Source organism: Elaeis guineensis, chromosome 12 (assembly GCF_000442705.2).
Source record: "Elaeis guineensis isolate ETL-2024a chromosome 12, EG11, whole genome shotgun sequence".
Classification (NCBI taxonomy): domain Eukaryota; kingdom Viridiplantae; phylum Streptophyta; class Magnoliopsida; order Arecales; family Arecaceae; genus Elaeis; species Elaeis guineensis.
The window spans coordinates 23,664,850-23,692,331 of record NC_026004.2 but is presented as its reverse complement, the minus strand read 5'-3'; the positions used below and the strand labels follow the sequence as shown (position 1 = coordinate 23,692,331).

Genomic DNA, 27,482 nt, shown 5'->3' with positions numbered 1-27,482 from the left:
ATCTATTCTACTCTTTCTCTAATCACAGCGGCATAGGTTCAGGAGTTCAGGACCATTCTGGCAGGTTCTAATATAAAGACTGCAAGTTTAGAAATTTGAGAGAAGCTGTCTGGAGTACAAATAAACAATAGCATAAAATGACAGTTGCTTTAACACCAACAGAAATTAAAAAACAAATGGATATACAACATTTTCTTGCTTTTGGCCCATCCTAAAGTGACAATTAGAAGTCCAGTAACATGTTGAGGAAACCATTAGAATTGAAATAAATGTTAAAATAAAGAAACCCTCAGGTCACAGCATCCAGGCTACCCAATTTGCTATGCTATCCCAAACAAAATTTGTGTCTACTGGTAAATGATCACCTACTAGACCTCCCCCTCTTCCCAGCCCTCCCTCTCCCACGACCACGTCCTGAGCTTGCTTTCTCAGCTTCAAGATGCCCTTGGCCACGGCCAGAACCTTTCGCAGATTTAGGACGACCCCTCCCTCTTCCTGAACTCCTCACCTGAGTTACCCCCTTCCTGGCACCCCTTCCTCGGCCTCTACCAGATGATTTGCCACCCCGCTTACCCTTTGTGCCCTGAATCTCGCCATTCATGTCTTCATCATCATTGCTTTCATCCCCTTCATCTTCATAATCTGATGAGTCCCCATTCTTCCTTTTCTTCGAATTTGCAGAAGAATTAGCAGCACTTTTGTTCGTGTTCTTACCAGTTGTGATATTTTCATTTTCTTTTTCTTCTGTTCCTGCAGAAGCGATAACCTTAATTAGATGTTACATCAGGATGTAAGTTGCCAGACATCCACAAAATCAAATGTCAGCTCAAATGCTGTCAACTAAAGATTTTATATATCCATTACATAGTCTAATCAGGAAAAAAATATTTTCGCTTGTTCTAGAAGTTTAACAAGACGCCTGAACCATTGTTTTTGAAAGTCAAAATATTATGTACCCAAAAAAAAAATCAAAATATTACGGGAGAACTGCATGATCAGCCGTGTATTTATTGAACAGAGTCCTCACATATCTCTGTTACAAAAGCAACCAATTATATTTTACTGAATAAAATCTGATGACATAAAAGGTGGCCTACTCCAAAGATATTCGAAAGTGATCAATAAAGTTTAAAGATTTTGAATAAATTTTTAATAGGAAATGAAAACATGGAGGAAAATAGGGTCGAAAGGAAGGCATAATAACACCTCTATAATTTCTCAGTTGTGTTCCCGTCACAATGTTTCTCACCTTCCCCTTCTGACAAAGTATATCCAACCCTACTTGGCTTTTAAATCATCATGTCCAGGACTCCTAGGATGGCAAGCAAAAAATCTGACGTAAAGTCAAACCTAACCTCCATTATACAAACTAAAAATTGCCATTATCATCATGCCTTTCTTCCATCAGATAGCACTTCCAATTTGCACAGAATCAACAACTAGACTGGAAATTGGACCTGTTCACAAGGTTGGGCTGGGTTCGGGCCAAGCTCCGCCAAGGTTTAGTTAGGCCTGGGTCTGGCCTGGCCCACCCTTTGGGCCAACTTCCCAGGCCTAAGCCTGGCACATACTCGAGCTTCGGGCTTTGTGCTGGGCCTTGAGCTTCTTGATCTTATTTTTCAATTTCAAAAAAAAAAAAAAAAACTTACAAATGCTTTTTTAAAAAAATGCTAAATAAACCATTCCTGATCTTCCTCCTGAGCTTAAACTTCCCCTAGTCACATGCTCTAGACTAGGCAGCATGGGCAGCAGCATTGCTGCCATTGACCTAGGAGATGGGGGGTGGCAGCTGACCTCAGATTGCATAAGGACCTTTTCAGTTAATAAATCCTATGAAATATTAGAAAAACATTCAACTGGGGTTCGGTTCTCATTGATCCAATGCATACCACTAGCATTGGGCGTAATTAGAGCATGCCCCAAAACATTGTCTGATCTTTAACATGAAAGACCTTCAATTGTAGAAATCAAAATGTGACAAAAATACATAACAGCACATGTTCATATTACATCGACAATGCTATGAGCCACAATATCATTCTCCGATGGAGAAAACAGAAAAAATTTTCTTCCTTATTCTACTCAGAAGTTCATCAACTATACAAACGTAAACGAGTTCTATGCCAGGCCAAACAAAGAAAAGAAATTGAGCTATTACCTAAACCAGAAACACTATAATCTCTGTTATAATAACAGCAAATAATACAAAGTCCAGATTCCCCTAATCCAAAAGCCCAAATCCAAGGAAACAACAGAGTATTCCCCAAGGAGCACTCTCGGATTAAGATGCAAATCCAAGAATAAGATGAATTACCTCCAAATATCAGAAATGGAGAAAAAGGCAAACAAGAAGAGGATGAAGTGCGTATAAATCCCAAAGAACGAGGGTTAAGATGTACACTTGGGGACCAAATCTTAGAGACTGCCATGACAAATCCACTTCTCTAGTTTGTTCCAGATGATGGGAACAAATACAAGAACCGCCATGGAAGAAGGTCTACAAGGAGATTGTGGCCATGTAGAGGAGTTGCAGTGCTGCGGTTGACGACGTAGAGGGCTAGCAGGCTGCCATGGCAGCGCAGTGGTTGACAGTGTCACAGTAGACACATGAGAGAAGAAGACGAGAGCGATGGCTGCCACAGCTGTGATGGGAGAAGAAAAGGAGAGGAGTGATAGCCAGCTACACTTGGAGAAGGAACAGAAAAGAAGAGAGAACTAGCTTTCTTCCTTCCTAATCTCCAATAAGCAGCGGTGAACCAGCTAGCTGAAGCACCCATAAGCGTGCGCACGCACACATACAGCACGCACGTAACACATACGTAAAATAAATCAGGCACATGTATATGTGTGCACATACATAAAATAAATCAGGTGGGCTTTAATGCCTAAACCTGAGTCTGGCTTGGCCTGCCGGATTTTACATAGCACATACACACACACATATATAAAATATATCATGCCAGGCTTTAATGCCCAAACGGGCCAAACCTGAGTCTGACTCAGCCTGCCAGCAGGCCCACCAGAAAAATTTCAGGCTTGAGCAGGCTGCCTGGCCTGTGAATAGGGAACAAGTAGGAAGGATAAGAAGCGATCTACATGGGAAAAGTCTGAACAACTCTGATTTGACCAAGGAACCTGCAAGTATTCACCATTCCTCAAGAAACAAGTGTGCGATACAGCTTCCAGGAGCACTCATGTTCCATATAATTACCACAGGAGCATAGAACCATGCAGTCAAGAGGCTATCTCATTTTGTAATCAATTTTTTGTTTACCATAGGTGCTTGTTCAATCTCATTAAAAGCCACCTATCTAATTAAAACTAGGTAAGCCAACGAATACATCCCTTTCCTACCACCTCATATCCACTTTCCCCTATTTCATTGCAAACAATCCATGACTTTGATCCCCTAAATCTGACCAACCACCAGTGTCTCAGAAAAAACAGACATGCCTTAACTACTTGGGTTCATTCCATAAATTATAATGGTAGTGATATAAATTGTATTGTACAAGCAAAACTAAAATATCATTTAAGCTGAATTAAGCGAGCTAATTTGCAATTTACAAAGTCCCAGCAAAGATTGTAAAAATCATTACATCTGGTAAGTACAGATAGCCAGAATTCAGCTAGAGAAGTTCACCAAATTACTATTATTGTGTTTCATGGTTATTAGGTCCCATCTCATATATGACCACCAACTCCATAAAATTTATTGTCCTACATGATAAAAATTTTTCCATCCAACAAGCCCTGCAAGGGTAGAGACTATGTCTGTTCAATTCCAACTGACAACCTAGACTAGCAAGAAATTTCCAATTCAGCTTACATCCACTTTACATGCCTCCATTCCAAAATAATATGAAGTGATTTCATCAACGAACTTGGACATCATCATGATGGCAGACCCTAAAAACTTCATTTAGTTGCCTAGACCTATCCCAAAGTGCTAATTTAGATATTTATGATTACAATCACTTAGTAAACAATTAGATAAGATTTTTTTTTCTTCTCCCTTCTGCTTTTTTCCATTCAGAAATTTCACTCAGATGAGAGAGTAAAATCAAACTAATAGTAATGAAACATAAAGTAATAGTCCAGAAAACTGCTTGAATAGCAGGGTAGACATACCATCAGCAGAACTTTCACCATTGTAAACTTCCAGCTGACAACAAAAAAAAAAAAAAAGGAAATCATTAGATCGATCAGAACAGTACTGCATGGACTGTTAAAACTATGCATAAACACTTATAAGACAAGCACCCAAAAAAAGGGCTTGATCATATTTTTACAAGAAAGGAAATGATAATAAAGATATATGCAGTACTAAGCTGACTGCTAACCTAACATAATAGAATTCAAAGCAACATCAAAAAGGCTACACTCAGTTCTTTAAGATAAAAGAAGCATGACCGTCCCTGATATCCTGAGACTGCCTCTCTACATGGCATAATAATGCTTTAATAAAATTATATACATTATCATATACTGAAGAACTGGGACCCAGTCAAACCTGTAAAATAAATCACTTCATTAAAACTTCATCTGATTAAGCCTAAGTTGCCTACATATCTTTCCCACCTGTCCTAAAAAATGTAATGTCAGTTATCTATTTCCTTGCTGCCATCCAAAGAGGCTAAATAAGTGATTAAACTTATCACTGTTTTTCAGTGTTGTTACTTAATTTAGAAGAAACTACAACACAGACATCTAAGCCAGCAAAGGAAAGTCCTCTTGTTTGCTTGGGTTCGAATTCTTAAACTTACCAGCATTTCCTTTTATTATCTCTGATTAGCTGATCCTTCCACTTTGTCCATGTCCAAGTTTATAAAATTCAAGGTTCTCATCTTGGCTGAGATCTCAGATTATATAGATATTGGACACCTCCAAATACAATGTATAAAAACCTCAACAAACAAAATTTCAGATATAAGCCAATATGATGGATTCATATCGGGTGCAATATTATTCAATAACTATTTTAGTTTCTTAAATAGGATTTCTTAATTAATAAACATTGAAATTAATATTCTAATATAGTTCAAATTTAGCTTTGCCGTATCCCTGAGATTTTGATATCACATTCCAAAGATATTGGAAAATCTCAGTTCCTCCTAAATCTTCCTAGTTACCAATATCCGCCAAGATAAATCAAGATCTTGGTTCATTCTGGTCTCAGCCACTCACCAAAATAACTAATATATCAATATCTAAAAACCATGATTAAAGTCATGTGAAATCATGTATTCATGAAAAGTACTGCAAGCTAGTGTTACTTGGACACAAGTAATGGGTGTCAAGTGTTAGTATCTCAAAGAATCTAACATAGCAATCTTAAAAAATTTGGACACATGGACATGGATAACATAGCAATCTTAAAAAATTTGGACACATGGACATGGATAGTTCAATTTAATATTAATATAGTATATACAAACTTATTTGGAATCATCTTTGATTATCTAGTTGTATTGGCTTTGAAAATATTTCAAGCGATAGAAAACCGAAGTACCATAGCTTTGTCCAGGCCCATATTTGTCTAGTGCCAAGTCTTAGTCAGATGACCTAGTGGAAAACCCCCAAAAAATAAAGGTATGACGTGCCATGTTATATTGGCTATGCATATTTTTCCATCCAACCAAGGACCACTCTCGCCTACGCATCTAAAACCCCTTCCATCGAAGCCTCATTTCCTACAACCCTAGAGATCTCCGGAAAGAAAGGAAGGGTTGCCAACAGTTGGAGCCCAGATAATTCAACACGTCCTCGACATCCAAGGGCATCAAGACATGAAAGAGTGGTGGAATTACTACCATGAGGTCATTGGAAACATCAAAGCAGTTCTCCTTCCATTCTCTCTTTCCTTTTTTTTTCTTTCAATTTTCTCCCTTTCTTTTTGCTACCATGGGATGTGCTACCAATTTAGGGCAACACATGTTTTCTTTCCTTCATTGGCTAGAGTTGGACAAAAGAGAGCCGTGTCTTGGGTATGTCCCATGCATCTCATGCATGTCATGTCATGTCCACATTGGGATATAACAAAAAACCTAGAATATGTAGTGTCCGGGTAACAGTGGTGCAGGCAATAAGAATAAACACACTAAAAGATAACAAACATGAATACCCATATTACACGAAAAGCAACATAGCAAATGTAAATTCACTGATCCATGGTTTCTAACATCACAATGAACTGAGGCCAAAACCATGCAAACTGATCCAAAACTAAGTCAATTTTAATGTTTCAACCAAAACATCTTATGGGACCTAATTTATCAAATGTACAGGGCCCGAGTTAACAAACTTTAGGCAAAAGACCTTACTTCGGCATTTTTTGTGCACACGTGTGCAAGTGTCTGTCAATAGGTTATTCTTAGGTGATATATTAAGCCTCTAGAAAGTATTATCACAAGAGCAAATTCAAAATTTCCAGTTTTTGAGTAGATTTTCAAACTTGCAGGTGTTTGATTAACTAAACTAAGCAAGACCCAGAAAACCTTTCTTACAACTTGTGAAATGCATTAAACCATATTAATAAAATAGCATATATTGCTATTTAAAGTACTTTTGTTATTCCAACACATACATGGTGTATAAGATAGCTTCCTCATAAAATATTATAATTTAAAACTATATGAACTATAATTATGAACTTGAGCTAGTTTTCTACCATGTTTGTGGAATTTTTTATATTTATTAACTTGGCATTGTTGCTGTCTTTGTATTTTTATCTCTACAAATTAGTGAAATGGCACATGGAGATTGATGTGGAAGATAGCATTTGCATCAAACTTCTGCTATTCCTTGCTTCTATTTCCGCTCTTCTTTAAAAACAATAAACCTATGCTTTCAAAAAATCTGTTACAAAGAATTTCGAAAAACAAAAATGTTTCATCATACAATTTATAAAATTTTTCACCTTGGGTCATTGAAAAGAAAAAAAAAAAAGAAAAAGAATAACAAATGGGCCCTAAGTTACTTGCTTTGCTTTTCTTTACATTTATATCTTTCTTTCTCTAGTACTTTTTTTCTTTGTGCTGACACAATGAAGCTCAAATAGAAATATTTAAAAGTTTCAAAACTGGATCATATTATGGTCCCCAGACAAAAAGCAACAAAAAGACAATGTACTTAAAGTTATCCCTTACACTACATTTTCCTCCCATATGAATCATAATAAGTTTTAAAAGATTCAATCTCCAACTTCAGAATCTATTTCAATGACACCTGACTACGTGCTATAGATTAAAAGTTACTAAAGCAATCAGAGAAAGAACATAGAATAAGAGATTAATCTAGATTTATAACTCAGCGCAAAATAGTGCACCACCGTGACATTATTTTGTGAAACTTACCCACTACACTTTTCTTAGGGCAACAAACATGTTATGCAGATAACTTTTACCTTCAGGACACAGATAAAAGCAGTACTCATGCCCATAAAGCAAGCATCTTATCCAGACACATAAGTGTCTAAATCAATGAACTAGAAAAAGGAGATACAGGGCATGTAACAAAACAATTCAATACGTACACATGGAGACACGCACATATATACAGAGAGGAGAGAGACGCATGCAAGCTCACGATTTTCTATACCCAAACAACAGATTGTAAATATTGTAAAACATAAATCATTAGAAGATATTACTTGTTAAGGTGTTCAGCTATGCAGGTATTTATCCAGACCCCAAGATTAGCCTACGGATACAAGAAACACAAGTTCACAGAGATATTTTAATGCCTGTTCCCAACATAACTATAGTCTTTGAACTCATTGCTACAAAGGATAATTGTCCATTGATCTCTAAAATTTGCAAACAAAGAATTCGATAAATACCTAAGGATTTAATGTGCATATGGTCATGGATATGTAACCAGCACAAATTCTTCAAGATGGATGAAAAGGTCCAGGTAATACAGGCAGGCAACCAGTTCAGACAAATACCAAAAACAACTCGGGAATCTAACCTTTGAGATCACGCTATAGCGAAGCAAGAGAGAATTTAAAATGTGAGCTACGGGAGCAAAAAGTCACCAACAAAATCATAAATAAATAAAGCAGAAGACTATCATTTTTTTAAATGGCAAATGTGCAGAAAGAGTTCAAAATCTAAGGGACAAAGCTAATGCTGTGATGAACAAGGTTTCATATGTTTCCTCCTATAAAATTTATATAAGGAAAAAGAAAGGAACATTGAAAAATAAAATCATAAAGATGTTGGGTACAGATTTCATGTTTGGTAAGAGAAAACCTAAGCATACTTTAAATACGGATGTATCATAAATCAAATAAATCAGAACTGGATGCTTCAGTTTAGTGTCACCATCAATTGGACCATAGACAATAGATTCCTCCATTTTGAAGACTAACATCTGACTTCCTGTACAACATCTTGCAAAAATCTAAAATTTGAGAATATCTATACTTTGTGCTGGTTCTTGAAAATAACTAAAATTTAACTTATATAACCATAACATAATCATCCACCACTATCCTAACTAGATAGGGCCAGCTTTAGGATCCTCATTTGTCAAATACTCCTATATAGTACTACTTGTGCTATTTCAAGCTTCCCCTATCCTTTCTCATAACCTCCATCCATGTGATTGTAGGTCTTCCAATTCCTTTTTCATCTTCCAACATAATTAACACTGTTTTTTAAATACGGTGTGCAGGGCCACATATGCAGGCTGCATATGCATATGCGGTCCCCTGATCACATCGTATACCTTTGATCCAGCAACTATATGAGATTGGGTCACATATAGGTGGAAAAATGGTTCGTTTAGCACTTAAGGGACATACTTGTACTTATGCAGCATGATTAGCATTATGTATATTTCAATGAACCCTACTTATCATTATGGGACCGCATATAGGCTCTTTTAGCATTGTACAACCATATACATGACCAGTCTCACACATGTCCATGCGAACAAGGTATGTTAAGGCAAATGGTGGGGTTGGATGTGGGTTTTAAGCAGGTTGGATCAGTAATTAACAATGCCAATATGTCAATTATGCTATAATTATTTCTACCAAGTGTCAAGTAAAAGGTAGCAAGTATTGACTGCTAGTATTATTAAGATTTCTAATTTATAACTAAAAGTTGCTATCGCTATCGTATATAATGTATTTTCTTTATCTTAAACATTCATATGAGCTCGGAAATGCGGCCACAAAATTGCTTTGTGATCCCTTGAACACCCTGCGTACCGCAACCTACCTTTTAAAACATTGTAAATTAAAACACCTCTACTTATTGGAGTCCCCTTGCGTCATTGTTGCACATGTTCATACCTTCTCAATCAATTCTTCACTAGTTTGTCCTCAATTAGTGTGAAGGCTGATCTCCTTAAATGTAATAGGTGAATCGTAACACCTCCCCTCTCCCCGCATGCAGCTCAGGCATGCATATGGAGGGACAAAAATGACCGAAATGAGTAAAGACTATAATCGGGATAATTAAATAAATAGCTAGCATAGAGGGGATTCAAACTCATGACCTCCAACAAACTTGAGCTATAATACTATGTTAATTAACCAATTGACCATGAAAGCTTAAGCTGATAGGGACAAGGTCGACGATATAAATCATGCTTAACATGCTTCTTTCTAAATTTATTAAAGATCCATCTAAAGGTTCTTTTCTATACTCGATTTGTTACCTTATATTCTTTTGTATTGCCCAACTTTTAGAATAATGTAACATTAAGTCTACACTATTATAATATACAATGTTCTAGCACATCACCAAGGTATGTATTTATCACATAATACCGCAAGAGCACCTCTCCACTTTCATCCAACCAACTCTATTTCTGTTGCATACATCTTCATCTATCTCCTCGAGGGTAAGCCTTAGTGCAACAATAAAGTCCGGAGGTCACATGCTCGAAACATGGAAATAGCCTCTCCTCATGCAAGGGTAAGGCTATGTACACCTGACCCGCTCCAAACTCTGTAATGGAAAGAGTCTTGCGCAGTAGCCTGTCCTTTTTTCTTATTTCCTCATTAATCCAAATTAAAAATAAAAATAAAAAATGATCCCTCTGTGATACTCTTATACATCAATCTTAGTTGGAGGCTCATCTTCATTTCTATTTTCACACAAATTGTGTCATATATGTTTGTTTTTATTCTACCAATTTTCGGGTGCCAATTTTCTAGAACTTTCTTCTACAGATTCAACTTAGCATTTGGTCTTGTTCTTTTCTCATCAATCAACTTTATATCATCTATACACCATGGTACAATCTCCTAATCATTATTCATCTATAATTGGCAATAAATAAATATGGCCCTATATCCTTACTGTGTCTGGACACTAATTATGCCTATTCCTAACTCAAGTCACATGCTCTAGCACAGCTACAAAAAATTTTAGCGTGATGCAGATACACATCCTTCTTAAAGCCACACCAAAGAATCTTCCTTGATACCTTATGATAAAATTTATTCAATTTAATAAAGACCATATAGAGATTTTCACTTCTCTCCATATTCATTTGTTAATTGGCTAAGAAGATGGCATCAATTATTCACTTTCTACCATTAAACCGAATTGGTTTTCTGAATCCATACTCATTTTTTAATGTCTATTCAAATTTCCTTTATTGTAACTTTATAGGGTGGCTCATTAATTTTACTCCGTGATAATTAGAGCAAACTATATACGCTGCATTTGTTCTAAGAGATACGTACCACAATGCTCCAATCATTGTCATTTTCTTGGTTTCTGTGATATCATAAGCTAGAAAAGCAAGGAAGCCAGCATATCCCGCAATTTTCCAAACCTAAATAGGTATTTCATATAATGCAAATGTCTTACCCTATTGGATCCCTTCCTGAGCTATCTCCCCTACAGTTTTACTAATTTTAAGACAAACTTGACAACCCCTTAATTCTCTGGTAGAATCATCACCTGACAATTTTTGAAAATAATGTCTCCATGTTTATTAAATTTCCCCATCCTTGCACGAGGTCCTGTTATTCTCTCTATTGAGGTATCTAATTTGATCAATATCTTTAAATTTCCTCTCTCTCATTTTATCTATTTTATAAAACATTTTAAGTTCCATTGAAATTAAAAAGAAAAAGAATATTCTCATTCTGAGAAAGGGAAATCCATAACCTCTCATTGTAGATCTATCCCAATAATTCCATCATAAGGACAAGAAAGAGAGATCTCATATTTATATGAAATCCAATTTATTTGCCTCCATAGGAGTTGGAAAATTAGGTGTAAGAAGTGCAGCTCAAATGAAAATTGTTCATATGTGCATGCCCACCTAGTTATTCTCATAGCATTCCAAAGCACTACTAAAGTGTCTCAAAAGTCAAATTGAATAAATACTACTAAAAATGATAATCATATTAAAAGTTCATTTAGTGACAAATTCCAATTTCATGTAAATGTATACGTGCATATGCACGCACATGCATGTGCATGCAAGCATTAGAGCTATCAATTTGGGTTAGGCCCGTCGGATTGGCCCGCCCCACCATGTAAATGGGGCGGGTTGGGTTCATATTTTAGCAACCCATTTAAAAACAGGTCAAATGACCCGCCCCGTTTGGGTTGGTGGATCAGGGCGGGTCGGGGCAGACTGGCCCGCCTATTTTGTTTAGTAAAAAAAAATATTACCAAATCCCCTTGAGGCCTTGACCCTTGTCCAATTATCCACCTATTTTGTTTAGTAAAAACTTACCAATCTTCCGGAGATCGTGGAGGGGATGCGAAGAGGAGAGGGAAGGGTTAACAGTTTCTTTTTTTTTGGGGGGGGGGGGGGGGGTGGGGGCTGCGGTGGGAGGATTTTGGCTGGTTGGCCTGTTTAACCCGCAGCCCATAACGGGTCGGGTCGAGTTAGAGTTTTTCCAACCCACCAGTTAAACGGGTCAGCCCGCCCCACCCGTTTAGAGGTGTGTCGGGGCGAGGCGGCCCATCTTGACAGCTCTAGCAAGCATACATGTGCATGTGGATGCCTCTGTTCTAACTCAAGCAAGGGGCCAAGAGTGCAGGGAAATGGGAACCACAAAATTATTAATATTGCAAATTGATAGCTGCAAGGTAACAAAAGCTGATGTATAGGCTTACTAATGAGCCAAATTACTAATAATCATATTCAAAGTCTATTTAGTGACAAATTCTAATTTCATCTACATGTATACATGTGTGTAGATGTCTACGTCTTAACTCAAGAAAGGGGACGAGATTGAAGGAAAATGGGAACCACAAAATTACTTATAAGCAAATTGCCAGATGCAAGGCAACAAAAGCTAATTGTATGGGCTTACTAAAATTTGGAAGTATCTTAATGCATCAATTAATTTCCAAAAATGCTGCAGTTATGGCAACCAATTTAGAAGGCTATCATAACTAAAGTATGGGTCAAACTTAAGTTCTATCAATGCCAAGTTTAAGATAAATTGATATCTGACCCATAAACACAAGAAATTTCGTACTGGCCCGAATCGAACGGTACACCCCGTACCGAGCTGGATCGATAGGGAACCGAGATGGTTCGACCGGCGAAACCGGTATACCGAAGGAGGGAGACGGAAAGAGAGGAAGAGAGAGAGGAGAGTGAGAGAAAGCCCTAACTGCCAAAGGTCGGCGATGGCCCGCTGCGGCCGTCGGAGGACTTCCGCGATCCGATTATCATCCGATAGGACTTTTACAAGAGCGAGAAAAAGAGAGAGCTTAGAAGGGGAGCTACATACTGGAGGACGTGCAGCTGACGGAGGGGCCACTGGTGTCTGTCGGGTGGCCGCCATGGCCATCGGACGACGGAAACCATGCGGACGGAGCCGCAACCATGGAACAAGGGCCACATTCCCTGTTCATCGTCCTTTTTAAAAATAAAGATGAATAGTGAAGCCACCAATCGGTTTGCCGGTTTCACTTTTGAATTTTTTTTTTTAAAGGCCAAAACAGTGAAACCGGCAAACCGATTGCCGACTTCAAGTATTTCAGGCTTTTTTAAAAAAAAAATAGCCGTGAAACAAGGGCATCGCCCCTATTTCACGCCCGCGGCGCCACATGCGTGGAATGCACCGTCCGGCAGCCACGGCAGCCAACTAGAGGCCGTCCGACGACATCTCCGACGGATTCTCCTCCCTCCTTTTCTTTCTTCTCCCCCCCTCTATTTCTCTCTATCTCTCTCTTTTTCTCCTCCCAATTCGCTTCCTTTACCTATGTCGATTTGCATCGGTCCGGTCTAATATGGAACTGTACCAATCCATACCGCCAGCCGGCCGACATGGATTTCGGTACCAAATCCGCAAATCTTGCATAAACCTATAAATGAATATGCATGAACTTTTGCACAAGGTCATTATTGGCTTCATATTTGACAAAATTGACTTGTCCTATTAATAATTTTTACAAAATTAAGGATAAGGCATTTTCAACCATACAGGAAAAAACTACGAAGGCTATTAAAAACCAAGCTCCATAAATTGAGTCCAAAAGTCCTACAGTTAAACCTGGTAACGATTCATATGTGGTAACTATAATCTACATCTCGCCTCACAAGGCTAGGACTCATAAACTGATTGTTTACTCGAAATTTGCACCAAAAATAGTACTGCAAGATATAGATTTCAGTTTATCAGTATTACCTTTTTCTAAACAGGAATTTATCTAACTAATAAAAAGTACTGTTCATAAATATTTTGCATTTGATGAGGGAATTCATCTCAAAGTCGTATCACATATGATGCAGAGCCAAAAACTGATAAATGAATCAGGTGAAAGGACTGACTACAATCATCTAATGAAGACCATTTGGTTCGCACATCAACAAAATTACATGATCCAAGAAACAACATATTCGGAGCCATGGACCAACTACAGCATATATCAGATAATTGTATCATGATGGATCAAAGAAGTTAACCAGAAAGCAGCAAACAATATTTTCATGTGGCTGTGCATTTTGAGAACATATTACTACTTTTACATTCAAGGTAGGCAAATAGCTCCTAGTCAAGCAACATAGTTCAGACTTCTTGAAGGTGCTAGCTAGCCTGGTGATAAGAAATCTTGCTGATTGTACCATAAACATGATAATGTATTCAACCTTCCTCAAGAATAGAGGGGTATATGGTACTGGGCAAAGGCTACCCTTTGTAATGTAGTCTGATGCTGTAAAGCACCGTGGGTGCATGACGGACAATAAAAGCCTTCCCCAGAACCTATATGATAGGCAGGAACAAAAGGTTAAGGAACCTATAAAATGTAAAAGCCCAAAGAAACGGGGGAAGCAAATAAACCAAAAGGCATAATTTCAATATTTTTTATCCATATTGCAACCATTTATCCTTTCAACAGCGTAGCATCAACTAATGTAGCCTCTGTCCCTGTCTTCAGCGGTTGTTGTTGTTGCTCACCTATGTTGCTTGTGGTAACACAAGGCACTGCTAAATATGCCAGTGGCAGAAGAGGTAGCAGCGACTGCCACAAACGCCAAACAAAAAAAGGAAAGACAAGAAAACAGGAGGTGGAAGAGTAGGAAGAAAAATAAGATTGGCTGCAGGAGAAGGTAAAAGATGTACCTCAAGCTGGGTCCCTTGCCACTGCTTGGCCTTGTTGTTGCCTTTAGATCCCATACCTGTGTCTTGATTTACATCTAGCCAATCAAATTAAAAACCAACCAAACTGCCTAATTTTCCTAACCTGACTCATCACACCCACCACCTCTTCACTGTCTAGCCCAATTTGTCTGACCATAGCACCGCTTTAGGTCCAGCAAGGTGCCTTTGCACCTGCCCAGGCCCAAGCAGGTCATTTAGCAGTACAGCCCACCTAAGTTATGCATCCAGTCCTTTTTCTTAGAATGGTGGCATAGCACATAAAAAATGGAGGGGGAAAAACAAAAACAAAAGATCTAACTTAACTGGCTGCTGTTAAATCTAGAGGTAGCATCAGATTTTTCTTGACTTGTGCTAATATATGAACTTTCCAGATTAAAAATGAAAAATAATAAGCATCCAGGAGTAAACAGTCGGCAAAAAAAACCTTATTATATTCAATACAGTTACCTGATCCAGTCGATCACCAACATTTGCTCTACCAACAACAATCAGAGAAAGACCCAATCCACAGGCCACGCTACAGAAGTGTTTCAAAATTTAGGCCAAATATATAAAAATATATAATATTATAATCCATGAAAGTGGCAGTGCCCTAAGTACCTTGTCACATGCATGCCATTAAGAATATCAACTTTTTTGGGGTTCGCAGAAGACCTATTGTGCAGACAAATATGTACCGATTTTTTTGTCATAATTATACAAAAATCTCAGCAACTCATAATGAAATAAAAATACAAAATGTCAAATAAACATACTTCTGTCCTAGGGGACCATAACCAAGCTCCCCGTACTGAGCATGACCCCAACTAATGCATGAATCTTCAGCACCAACAACATGGTGCATATAACCAGAGGCCATGCATCGAATATTCCACCCACTGATAACCAAACAAAGAAAAAGAAAAAGAAAAAGAAAAGAAAGAAGAACAAGTGAAGAATCAAGTGTACCAGTCAGAAACAGTGAAATAAAAGCAAAAAGTAAATCAAAGTGCTCAGACTGATAGTAGTAAAGTACACAACGTTAGTACATATGACTTAATAATAATTGCATAATTCATCTCAGACACTAATTTTGGAAAAATTTAGTTATTACGTGGAATCTTTGACGTGCAGGATAGAAATTGCAGGATGCTCATAACAGCAAGAGCTTTTAACAACAGACTATTGGACATTTTAACAGCATGTTTTAGGGAAGTATCAGCCACTATTACGTCAGCTGATGTCGCATGGTGATCCTAGCATTATGTTAAACTAAGCTGCATGAACGAGTTATTAAGAGCATATCATTTAGTAAGTACTCATTATTATCAACTAATAATTTCGCTTGACATTCTAAAAATACCTGTCCCAATCGTCTTCTTTAATCCTTGTTGTAATGCAGCTCTGTTTTTTATTTCTTCACCCTCTTCCTCTCCCTAATCTTTGGTATCACATCCATGAGGACAGAATATAAGTTTAACAAAACACAAGAACATTACGAGGCTACATATGTCCCATACCCAATAAGTAAACCGAGGTCTCAGATGCAGAGAGACCAAAGCAGATTTCAGGTACCACAGTTGACCAATAAGGACTCCATCAAATGCAATTTTTCTATCCACCCTTGCCTTGCTATGATAACATTGATTAGTATGTTAACCAAAATACTAGCCTTACACCAGTCCAAAGGATACCAATAGAACCAAGACTCCAATATAAGATTTCTTGACAAGCTTGGAGACTAAATAATTAAATTGTCACTATTATAAGCAAATGTTAAACAAAAGAACATAGACATAATAGTGCATGAAGGAAAATGGTTATCTAGAGAATAAACATCAATGGAGGAACAGGAACTGTCAATATCGAATTAGTTCAATTCATCAAAAACACATCAGTTACAATAACATATATAAGTGAATATATGTATGTATAAATGTACATTTAAAAGTATATACGTGTCTATATGTATGCATTTCTAAGAAGAAACATGAAAGTTATCTATTTCTGCAAAGTAATTGACTTTCTAGAAAGGAAGTATGTCTACACATGCCAGTGCATGTAAGACGCCGGCATATTGCCAGCTAAACTTCTTTTCAGTAACATAAACATGTGTGTATATTTACGTTTGCATTTCTAAGCAGAAACATGAAATTTATCTATTTTGTGAAGTTTGACCTTGCAGAAAGGAAATATGTCTAAGGATGCCAACACAATGCAAGATGCAAGTAAACTGCCAACAAACTTTCTTAAAAAAACATAAAATATCTAATTAAAATAGTTTTACAAGCTAATTAATACAAATTTGACAGCTACAGTTCCATGTCAAGCTAAATAAGAAAAGCCAAAAAGATAACCAGTGATTCACCATTAATTATTTGAGAAAGCAAAGGCTTAAGAAATCAAACCTCAAATCCATAACTGGCTTAGGATACATCCAGTCATCGCCCGTGGTCTTCAATTTTCCCCACATATACAACTGACCTCCTCCTGGAAAAGGAATACAGTCATGAAGGCAAGTAAATATTTTCTGAATTACCATTGTCCCCTACCAGTAATGTGCTGATCTAAACGTTTGATAACAAGTATTAAGGTCATAACGACATAAATAATAAGAATACTTTGTACTTCTTTAAATCCCTAAAAGGAAAAACTTGAATGTATAATGAATAATGATCTTTTATGACCAATATCGAAAAATCCATACTGCATCTCTGTTTTTTATATAAACTGAAAGTCTGGCATTTATAACAAAGCAAGAGGTTTCATCTATTGAGAAACCAGTGTCAAATATAGGCTTTGAGAAGTTGGGGTTTCTTTAATTATATTAGTAGCATGTTGCCTGTGCTTTGCAGATAAGTTATTTAGAGTCAAGGTAATAAGTCAAAAGTTCAGACTTTAAAAAGGCCCAGAATATTAAATTTTGAACTGATACAGGCTGAAGTTGGTGGTCAACTAACTGCTACATTTGGATGATGCTGTCAATGTAGAAAACCCAGTATATGTGAGCATTAAAATGGAACATTTCTGACATCAGCAGTTCAACTTAAATACTTGGGTAGCCTGATGTGTTTCTCAGGCACTGAAGTTGATGGGATGCCTAAAATTATTAGCAATTGAAGAAAGTACAACATCAAACTAATTAGCACACAAACATGCACCAATTCCCAACAAAATTTAGCTCAACAACCAGACAACAATGACAAAAAGATATAAAACGCTAATTAAGGAACTTATAGGGGGCCAATAATGACAAAACAGTGCCATTGGTGCTCTACAGAACTTGACTAAAACACATCCTAATATTTCATAGCAATAGATCTATTTCTGTTGTTTATGCATGCTCCAACTTCCTTAGATTATGAAGCCACAAAGAAAACTTTAAGACAACTTTTTGGGCACCATAGTTGCAGTACATTTTATTGGAAGAAAAAGATCAATGACATGCAGCTTCATCCATCATTGGACTTGCGAATGCATATATGTTTCTCAAATCATTTGCTTCAACAAGTTTTTTCAAAGAAAGCATCTTATATCTCAAGGAAACAAGAAAGTAAGGTTCGGAAGATCAAGCATAGATGTAAAGCATTCAGACAGAGGAATAACTTTACAATGACCACAACATTTTTTTTTCAATAATAAGGACCAAAGCTAGCATGTTAAATGTACAATTAAAAAGCAACTAATTTATAATATTTTGAAAAGTCAAACAGAGGAGCAACTCCACAATGGCCATAGCATGTAAGGAAGGAGAAAACAATACCAGCAGTGCATGCAGAACTGACAGAACCTGCTGAGACTATAGCATCAGGTGGTAGAACGTTCTGCCTTTGGAATACTTCAACAAGACGAGGAACCCATTCATCCTTCTGCTCTCTGTGACCCAGCCTGAACTTCATGGAATCAAACAGTCAAAAGAAAAATGTAAACAGACACATTGTGCAAGCATATGGCTCAGGTAATCAAATTTCCACCGATGCAAAAGAACTAGCAAGTTCAAGCAATAGTTCCCACTTGTAAGTACCTTCCATATCCACCAAATCCCCAGCTGGAGTCACGCCATCAGAAAGAAAAGTTAAAAAGGAGGAAAAGCATGAGTTAAGTCAGATGCATAAATCAGATGACTTGGTAGCAATACACAGTCATGCACTTACAAAGAAGTTTCAATCTGAAAATTTGGAGATGGTAGAATACAAAAGGGATATGAAACAGCCCAGAGAAGTATGAAACAGCCAATATAAGACCATGAATGGTCACAAACTAATGTCTGCATAAAATAAACCGTACACAAAAAAAGGAAGCTTACTGCACATACGTGTAAACAAAGCCACTTGAATCAGCAGCAACTGGATGTAGTTGGGCAGGCCAGTACCCAGAAAAAGAAGAAAAGCTGATCAATATTCATTTGGAATAAATATCCATGGAATAAAACCAAGAGAAACTAATTAATGGAACCTGTATGGTTAGTTCCACAGGCAACTTTAACAATTGTTTTTCCTGAAAATGCAGCTATCGCTCGTGGACGAGGCTGAGGCTCATAGGCTAGTTTTACAGAGCTTTCTTTGACATTATACTGACAGTACACAACACAAACATCAATGAATGAAAGATTTTTTTAAAAACGATTATCACAAAAGGTATTCCTATTCGAACCTCATTGTCTGTTCCATGACCAAGTTGTCCATACTGTGGTAGACCTGCCGTTCTGCAGAACATAGTAAAACATAATTGACTAAGAAAACTGCTAACATAGTACCCATTTGAAATCACCATGAAAACAGACAGAAAGCAAACGAGATATGAACTGTTTCAGAACAGATATTCTGCATCACGTACAATATGGAGGAGCCTTCCACTGATGACAGCCATACAGTAAAATCAGCCCCACAAACAGCATTCGTGGCTTCAGAAACCAAACAAGCAACAGGAGAGGGCTCGATTTCTATAGAAAGTAAAGAACCAGAAGTTAAATACATATTAAAGTAGTAATATTTATGTCGGGCTTGTTGTCACCATGTTCACTCCTAAGTGATGTATGTTTAACAAATTTGCTAAAAGATATAAGAAAGAAATAGCAAAAAGTTGGTGCATATGAAATTTAATGGATCGAGCATATTTTAAGAAAAAAAGTGTTTTAAGTCTCACCTCTAGATAAAATAGTAAATAAGCAATATCAGAACAGTATCATATTGACACATAAAATGTATATATTAACTATAATTTTTCTAAGAAAAAAATCTGTAGCAGCAGCCAGCAGCAGATTCCTCCATTGTAATTACAAGAAAAAACTAGATAAGATGTCATAGGACATGTTTCCCAAGTAAAGAGTGGTGATTCGTTTGCTTCAGCCTTTCAATAAACATTAGTGATCAAATATTACAATCAGAATTTTCCCTATTCCTCTCTTTTTGTCTAATTCTATATATATTGATGATGTCCTATTGTCTGCCTGTGTACCTTACTTGGCTCAGCCAACACATGTTTACATAATTTCTCATTATGTTGCACAATGTATGTAACTTGCTACAATTTAGATGCACCATTACGAAGCATAAACACAAAATTATTTCATCAAAAATCCATAGCTATTAGTTGGTAGCAAGGTTTTAAATCCCGTGGGATGGGACTGTTCCGATTTTCCCATGGAACAGGATGCACCACCATCACACCCTGTCCCGATACTTGGGACAAAGGATGTCCCAAGATGTCCAAATGAAACCAGCATGAAACATGCATAATACATCTCTCAAGTCCAATTTAAAGCAACAATAGCAGAAGAGTATAATTAACTATATGTCTTAAGGCACATGTTTATTGTCATGCATCTCTATCATTTCATGAGCAAAGAAGGGTAGGAAACTAATCTTTGGATGCTTGATATCAGCATACATATGATACACTGAACCTTGACTATAGCAAGCTTTATAATCAGAACATTCTTAAACAAGATGAATCAGGGCAAGAAAAATAAGGTACAGGACAAGGCACAACAAATCAATCCATGGATTGTAAACTAACCATTCTTTGTTGAACCTGACCCCAATTGCCCATGCTTATTCAAACCAAAAGAGAAAGATTTCCCATCTTCAGTTACCACAACTGTATGGTTCCTCCCGGTACCAGCTCTGATAATTTTATACCTGTAAAAAAAATGTACAGCATTCAGCCAATTGTTGACAGTACAAGTCACACTGCTTATAAGGTTCAGCAACTTGAGTTAAAAATATCTAGGCTCAAACATAATGCAATAATCGGGATGGCAAACTTGTGCAGGAATTATAATTTTCTGCAATAAACACACTTAATAAAGCTATCTGCCGGGGTATATAATAAAGATATCAAGAAAAATAAATCAAATAATCCCACTTAAAAGACTTTGGAGTGCATAATAAAGATGTCAAAAAAAAATAAACAGATCCAAATCCCTGGACAAGTCATGATGTTTTGTGACTCGAATGCACAAGAAAAACAAGCAAAAAAAAATCAGAAGAACACTATTCATCAGTGTGTAAATAATTAATAATTGCTATTACTGAGATCACATAAACATACTTTAATGCATTTATTGTCCATATAAATGGGATAAATGTGATATAAGATAATCACAAATTCTAAGCAATAATGATTCGTTATCATCTAAATATAGTGCACCCAACAGATTTGGAAATGTAAATACAAGATAAAACTTCAGTATAACATTTTCATTAACATGAAAGACGCTGCTTTGGCATGAATGAGGTTTTGAGCAAAAGGCCATTACAAAAGACCAAATTTAAATAGTGGCCATTTTCCAGAAAGGTTGCCAGCATCAATCTGTACATCCATTGAATTACTATTGCTACAGTCAGAACCACAAGAACCAAAAAATTTTTAACAGGCATATAAATACAACAAATCAATTAGCTATCATATGATATGATGATCATATTATGAACATGAATACTAGGGGGGTACCAATACAACTATCCCATGGACTGGACCTCTATAACTCAACTGTTCTGGACTTAAGATCAGGTGATTACTGTATGATCTTATCAGAAAGATTTGCAGATCGGTTTCGGCAAATTTGATATGGCCAGGTTTTGACTCAATAAATGACTTTCAAAATCATGCTTATGACTCCTTCAACATAACTTGACTCAAAGAAGGACATATCATAAACATTAAACTAGACTATATTCTTATCTCACCTAATACCAGCCAAATAAAAGGAAAGAAAGGACACTATCAAGAGGGAGTCTGGAGCTTCTAAATAAGACTCCTAGAAATTCTCTAAATTTACACCATTTAACTTCTCCGAAAGTTCAGATCATAAATTTAAGGTACAAGAAAGCCCTTTTTAATGATGAAATTAGGAATTCTGACTCTGATTCCTTTTTTTTTGGCTCCTTTGATGATCTAGGTACCTGATATTGACTTGGACTTCACATAATCTCATGTATTGTATGATCTCAGCCATGTACAGCATCACTACTCTAATTGTTTGCTTTAATCCAACTAGGGAGAAATAGTGCAGGGCCCACATATATAATGAATCTAACAAAGTTTGTACAATTATAATTAATATCCCTCAAAGATCAAGAAAGGGTTTCTAACAATGCCTCATCTCCTACACCTGAAAGTATCCTAGGTCAACAGAACCTGGAGATGGATATCCCTTCTAGCCAACTAGCTTCCAGTGTCTCATGGCAAGCCCCTATTATTGTTTGAAGCTGCCCTATCAAGGATCCCACAAAATTCTCATAAAGGGTGGACTCTAGGTAGAGAATGAATACACAATGATGTTAAAGTTTGATGGCTCCTACCTTTATCAGTAAAACCATCACTTTGAATATTTCTTAGTTAAGTATCAAGGCAGGAAAATTATTTTAAAAAAAATTAAGTTAAGAATGAAGACAGCTGCGATTTGGAGATGTATGTATGAGGTCAGATTACATAATAGAAGTTCAAAAGAATGCTAGTTTGATTAAAAAAAAAAGAAGAAGCAAAAAATAGATGTAGACTTCTAAATACCTTAAGTACATGGAAAAGCTATAGTTACATGACATAGATGTAATAATGAAATCAGATAATGAGACTACTGACTACTAGAGTTCTGGGATACTAGAATAGCACATGCGAGGGGATGTCTAAATGAGATAAGGTAGTATTGTAGACATAATGCCATGACAGCCTTTGAGTAATTATATAGAAGACAGATCTGTTTACACTCATTAAAATACATGAACCAACATTGAGCAGTAAATTATGAACAGGAAAATATGAACTTTACATAAATATGAGCTTTACAGACAATACATCATAGGAATATGAGCAGTAAATCACTCACAGCAAAGACTGGAAGGAAAACAAAAATATGAGATTTACATACACACAATAACTGAAACTTATCCTTGTAACACAATCATATATATACACTTATATAAGCTAACACCAAGATATCATCATATGAATAGCATAATAACACAGACAAGCTTAGGAATGATTGAAACATTTAAATTCCAGGGCAAAACTTAAAAAAGTTAAAAGGATGGTATTTGCATGACTTACTTTGACAACCCAGACACAATAGTTGGCAAATTTCTTTGAAGAGCATCCCCATGTCCCAATTGTCCCTTCTGTGAGCATATCATGATGTGAGTATTTGCAGGACAGAAATACAACTTTCTTACGATCATACCTCATTCCGTCCCCATGTATAGCAACGGCCTTCAACATCCAAAGCCACGCAATGGCAAGAAGCTAGAGACAAATTAGTAAATAATCATCAGAATTTGTATCTCTCGATAGATAAATGCAGGAGATAAAAAAAATATAAAAGGTGAGGCAACATAAATGTTAGAGTAGAAACAAATACAATGAGGAAAAAGGAACTAGCCAATCACCAATCAATATCCCAAATTCTTGGGACATTAACTACCCTAGAAGACCAACTTGATCATGCTTCCACATATCAACATATGTCAAGCACAGCAACCCAGTAAATCAGCACATTGCAGGCAGTGTTTGAGCAACACAAAAAGGAAAACTTGCTGTAGCTAAGACAATGAAGTGGATATACAGGGGAAAGGCTCAAAAATACATAAGAGATATTAGGTCTCATGCTTCCAAAGCTTTCACAAGGATGCCACGGTTTGCCACTTTGTCTCACTTTCAAGCTCTAAGGAACATGCTTATTAAGAAATACACATAGACTCTCGTAACCCATTTCACATTTAGTTTCTCCTCTTGAGAAATCTACCACAAGATGCTGTCTAGGAAAGAGGTTTTTCACACATCTCTCACAATTTAAAATCACAAGCATTCTTTATCATGGCTAAAGTCTTCGCTTCTAGACTACAAGCTTGAAGACTAGTATTTTGAATCTTCCACAAGGAAATGACTTAATAAAGGCCGGGACTTGGATGGGAAGATGGTGGTAAAGTGAGGAAAAAATAAGAGCAGCAGCAGCTGCTGACTGTTATCACAATAAATGGTTTGAGAAGTCATCCTTATATCAAGAAATTGTTCAATGAAAAAAAAATTATTACAAAAGGAAGAATAGAAAAAGCAACAGTCACTTGAAATTTTCCAGTATTACATAAGCACATACAAGACAACATAACATAACTGTTTCCAAAAATTTGCTTCCAGTATATCACAATATTTGAGTCTAAATTGAAACATATTGTCATACATGGGCTAATGAGCTAGCCAGTTTTATGTGGTAGAATTCCTCCAAAAGTTTGATCATCAGTTTAGCATATGCTCCACAAAAGAGTTGGCAAGATGACATAAAATGTAATCATGTTCCATATTTTCCTATTATGGTTAGATCCCTTGTCATCGCAAGTTTCTCAAGCTATTTCTCACTGTTTTTATCCATGTGATTATATGTCTCCCCGGATTCCCTGTTGACCTTTCAAAAGATCCTATTTCTTATTTTTACCAATTTGTTTGCACTTTTGCATATCATCTAAATTGATTTTTAACACTATCATTAATTAATACAACTCATATACTTCATATAATGCACTCATTTCTCACCATATCCTTTACTTCATATAATATACTCATTCCTCAGCCTATCCTTTCTAGTTTTATTAGGTACCCACCAAGGATGAGCCCTAGGATTTGACGGCAGACTTTAAAAGCCACCTGCAACCGTTTGACGCCTAATAATTTCGAATAATGTTTGCACCCTATGTTACTGCAACCATCAGCATAGAATTAGCCGATGCTAATTCCTCAGATACTGTCATTTCTTCTTCTCCAAGAAAAGAGTTTTTTTCAGTCATTTATCATAAGATTATCCCCCACTAATGAATGATAAGTACCTATTTTACGAAATTTATATTTTAAATTAACTTTCTTATTTATATTAAGATGAACTTAACTATGAGATTTATTTATTATCGTTTCTTGCATGTCTCACAAAACTTAAACCAAGCAAGGGGAAGAAACCTTTCGTACAAAATAAAAGAAGTAGGGTATTTTTCAATTGGGGAAATCCATTTGGTTTTATTTTTTTTTTTTTTTAAAAAAAAGTCAAATGATCCACATATGCTTTAACAGGAAAAGCAGAATTTCGGGACTCAATCCTGTACTCTGACCAATTAGCTACCAACCATCCATAAGCAACGAAAGGAAGCAAAGAGATAGGAATAGCCAGGATAGTTGTCATGCAACTCGAGGAAACAGGTTAAGTTGATACATATTTGTATCCGAGGATTGCAGCCCAAGTATCAGGGACCACTAATTGCTGGGGGAGTACGGCGGAGTTTTGATGACTTGATTTACTGAGCTTGTGCACTCAAGGACTTCTATACTTGTATTTTTTAACTCTACAACACCATGAAGTTTAGAATCATCTCATATAACTTCACCATTAGTCTTAAAGGCATATGTTAATTAAATAGAAACCCAAAAGAACTTCTGATCTTATCAATCAATCTTATACCATTACATGTCTCTATCACCATTTACTCTTCTAGACAAGATATCAATGAAATAAAATTGATCGCACTACCATATTGGAGCCTCATATTCATTCTCTACTATTTCTTTGTGAGAGTTACTGATCACAACTGCATCCCATATGCTCCTTTCTAGATCTAGTTTTTCCCAATACTTTCCTCCACAAAAAGTTTGAGCATTTAGATATGTTACTATAACCAATAAATTTCCACTGAATAGCAAGCAAATTAAACATACACAGTACCTCATTGTCATCAGTAGTAACTCCATCTTTGAGCAAGCCATCCTGCTGCAGTTACTTCAGAAACTTGTGTTCGGACCCCTTCATGGATGTCTTTAACATATTAAAATATAATTTTAGGTACATCTTTCATCCTTAGTTCCCCTAAAATAGTTCAATATGGTTCCTTACAAAACATGCAAATATTCAAATAGACAGATTTGCCCAGCATGATTCTTTACGGACAAGGAGAAGTTCATCATGCAGATCAACCATAAGCTGTTTTACTGCTAGCCAGTTGGCAATACCAAATATAATCCATGAAAGACATTTCTTTGGCTTTCTGTGATAGGATGTGACTACAAGAGTAACAAGCAAAAGAACACTGCAATATTTCGATAAACTATTGTTTATTTCTACACGTTCACATGGGGTGTTGCCACATGAGGGTACCAAAATCAGTTCACTGATGTCCAAGATAACCCAACCACCTATCAAAGGGCAACAGAATTACCAATATAGGAAAGTGATACATGCAAGGTGTGCTTGCATGTTCCATGGTATCACTAAGTTTTTGTATTTTTTTTTCCTGATCTTAATCAAGTTTAAGAAGTGCATTTTCAAAAATTGTGTTCAGATCCCTTTAAAAATGAAATAATACGTAAAAACAAGAAATTTAAATTCTTCCCCATAACAAGAATTTTTCAAAGCACAACATTCCCTAGATTCCTGTTTCATATGATCCGTTTTAAACTCCACAAAAGAATAACATCATAACACAAATTTGGAAATAAAAGAATTTCAAAAACCGCACAAATGCTACAGGACCTTGCGGTTCCACGAAATCACCTGTCCAGCAGGCAACAATTTAAAAAAATTGGAACATTGAGCCAGTTAAATCCCTTCTACCCTCCAGAATCCATAGAACCTCCTTCCAAAATCAATGATTTAAAGAAAAAAAATCAAATCAAAGAAGACGAAATGCAACTCTCATCTAACATCAAAACAAAACCCAGATCCACCGAATGCCCAACCCCATTTTTAAACAAAAAACAAAAAAAAGGTTTTTATGCAAGACTTTCCCACCTTCCATATCTGCGCCATAGAGAAGTGCAACATTGCAACTGGAAGAACTATCTATACATTTTTTTTTTCCTAGAGAAATATCAAACAAGCAATCCCCTCACTGGAGACAACAGCATTTGATGAGAGAAAATGGAAAGAATGGTCGAAGGAATAGAAGACCAAGGAGAAGAAGAAGAAGAAGAAGAGAGGACTCACTGCAGCCAGAGGCAACGAAGCAGATGTCGACCCCAACAAGGGGGCGGAGGCGGGTGGGGGAGACGAGATTCCCGGTGAGAGGTCCTCCGGCCTTGCGGCCCAAGACATCCCAGTTGGTGCCACCGCAATACAGCATCTCCCCGGCGGCAGCCGCCGCTTTCTCCCCCTCCCCCGTCTTCTTCTCAGCGTCGGCGGCCGACATTTCGACAACGGGTGGGAGGCGGCGGAGGATTGGGGAGCTAGGGTTTGTGCCCTAGATCCGAAAAAGGACGCAAGAGAACACGAATAAGGTTGCCAAAAAAAAGAGTTTTGGGGGGCTCTTAACGTTTGGCGTGAGGGGATGGTGGGGAATTAATGGGTCCAGGAGAGAGATGGAGCGCGGTTTTTGTGCCTCTTTTGGGAGGGTTTTAATCCTCGGGCGCTGAGACTGATGGGCGGGGTCCT

At 36.9% G+C, this 27,482-nt stretch overlaps 1 protein-coding gene across 4 annotated transcripts; it reads right to left on the bottom strand.

Annotated features, from left to right (window-relative positions):
- Positions 1 to 110: 110 nt before the first annotated feature.
- Positions 111 to 27,482, bottom strand: LOC105054661 (uncharacterized). 4 transcript variants are annotated; one of them, XM_010936234.4, is made up of 17 exons: positions 27,039 to 27,481; positions 23,262 to 23,323; positions 23,132 to 23,199; positions 20,600 to 20,721; positions 19,418 to 19,523; positions 19,235 to 19,286; positions 19,037 to 19,154; positions 18,897 to 18,927; positions 18,606 to 18,629; positions 18,345 to 18,469; positions 16,990 to 17,071; positions 15,358 to 15,480; positions 15,203 to 15,256; positions 15,050 to 15,119; positions 14,133 to 14,203; positions 4,132 to 4,165; positions 373 to 750 (listed from the first exon to the last, which is right to left on the bottom strand). In XM_010936234.4, exons 1-17 carry the CDS (start codon positions 27,238 to 27,240, stop codon positions 598 to 600), a joined length of 1,497 nt encoding a protein of 498 aa, XP_010934536.1. In that variant the 5' UTR covers positions 27,241 to 27,481; the 3' UTR covers positions 373 to 597. The 4 variants fall into 4 exon arrangements, with proteins under 4 accessions (XP_010934535.1, XP_010934536.1, XP_073102850.1 ...); XM_073246749.1 differs by lacking the exon at positions 14,133 to 14,203 and adding an exon at positions 7,652 to 7,701 and having other exon boundaries at positions 27,039 to 27,480; XM_073246750.1 differs by lacking the exon at positions 373 to 750 and adding an exon at positions 7,652 to 7,701 and having other exon boundaries at positions 4,131 to 4,165; positions 27,039 to 27,482.

Excerpts from the sequence above, each read along its gene's own strand:
- LOC105054661 (XM_010936233.4), bottom strand. The coding sequence starts at position 27,240 with ATGTCGGCCGCCGACGCTGAGAAGAAGACGGGGGAGGGGGAGAAAGCG. Across the intron at positions 19,155-19,234 it reads GTCATGGAACAGACAATGAG|TATAATGTCAAAGAAAGCTC; the intron begins GTTCGAATAGGA and ends GTGTACTGTCAG. Across the intron at positions 15,481-16,989 it reads AAGCCAGTTATGGATTTGAG|TGGGTGGAATATTCGATGCA; the intron begins GTTTGATTTCTT and ends TTTGGTTATCAG.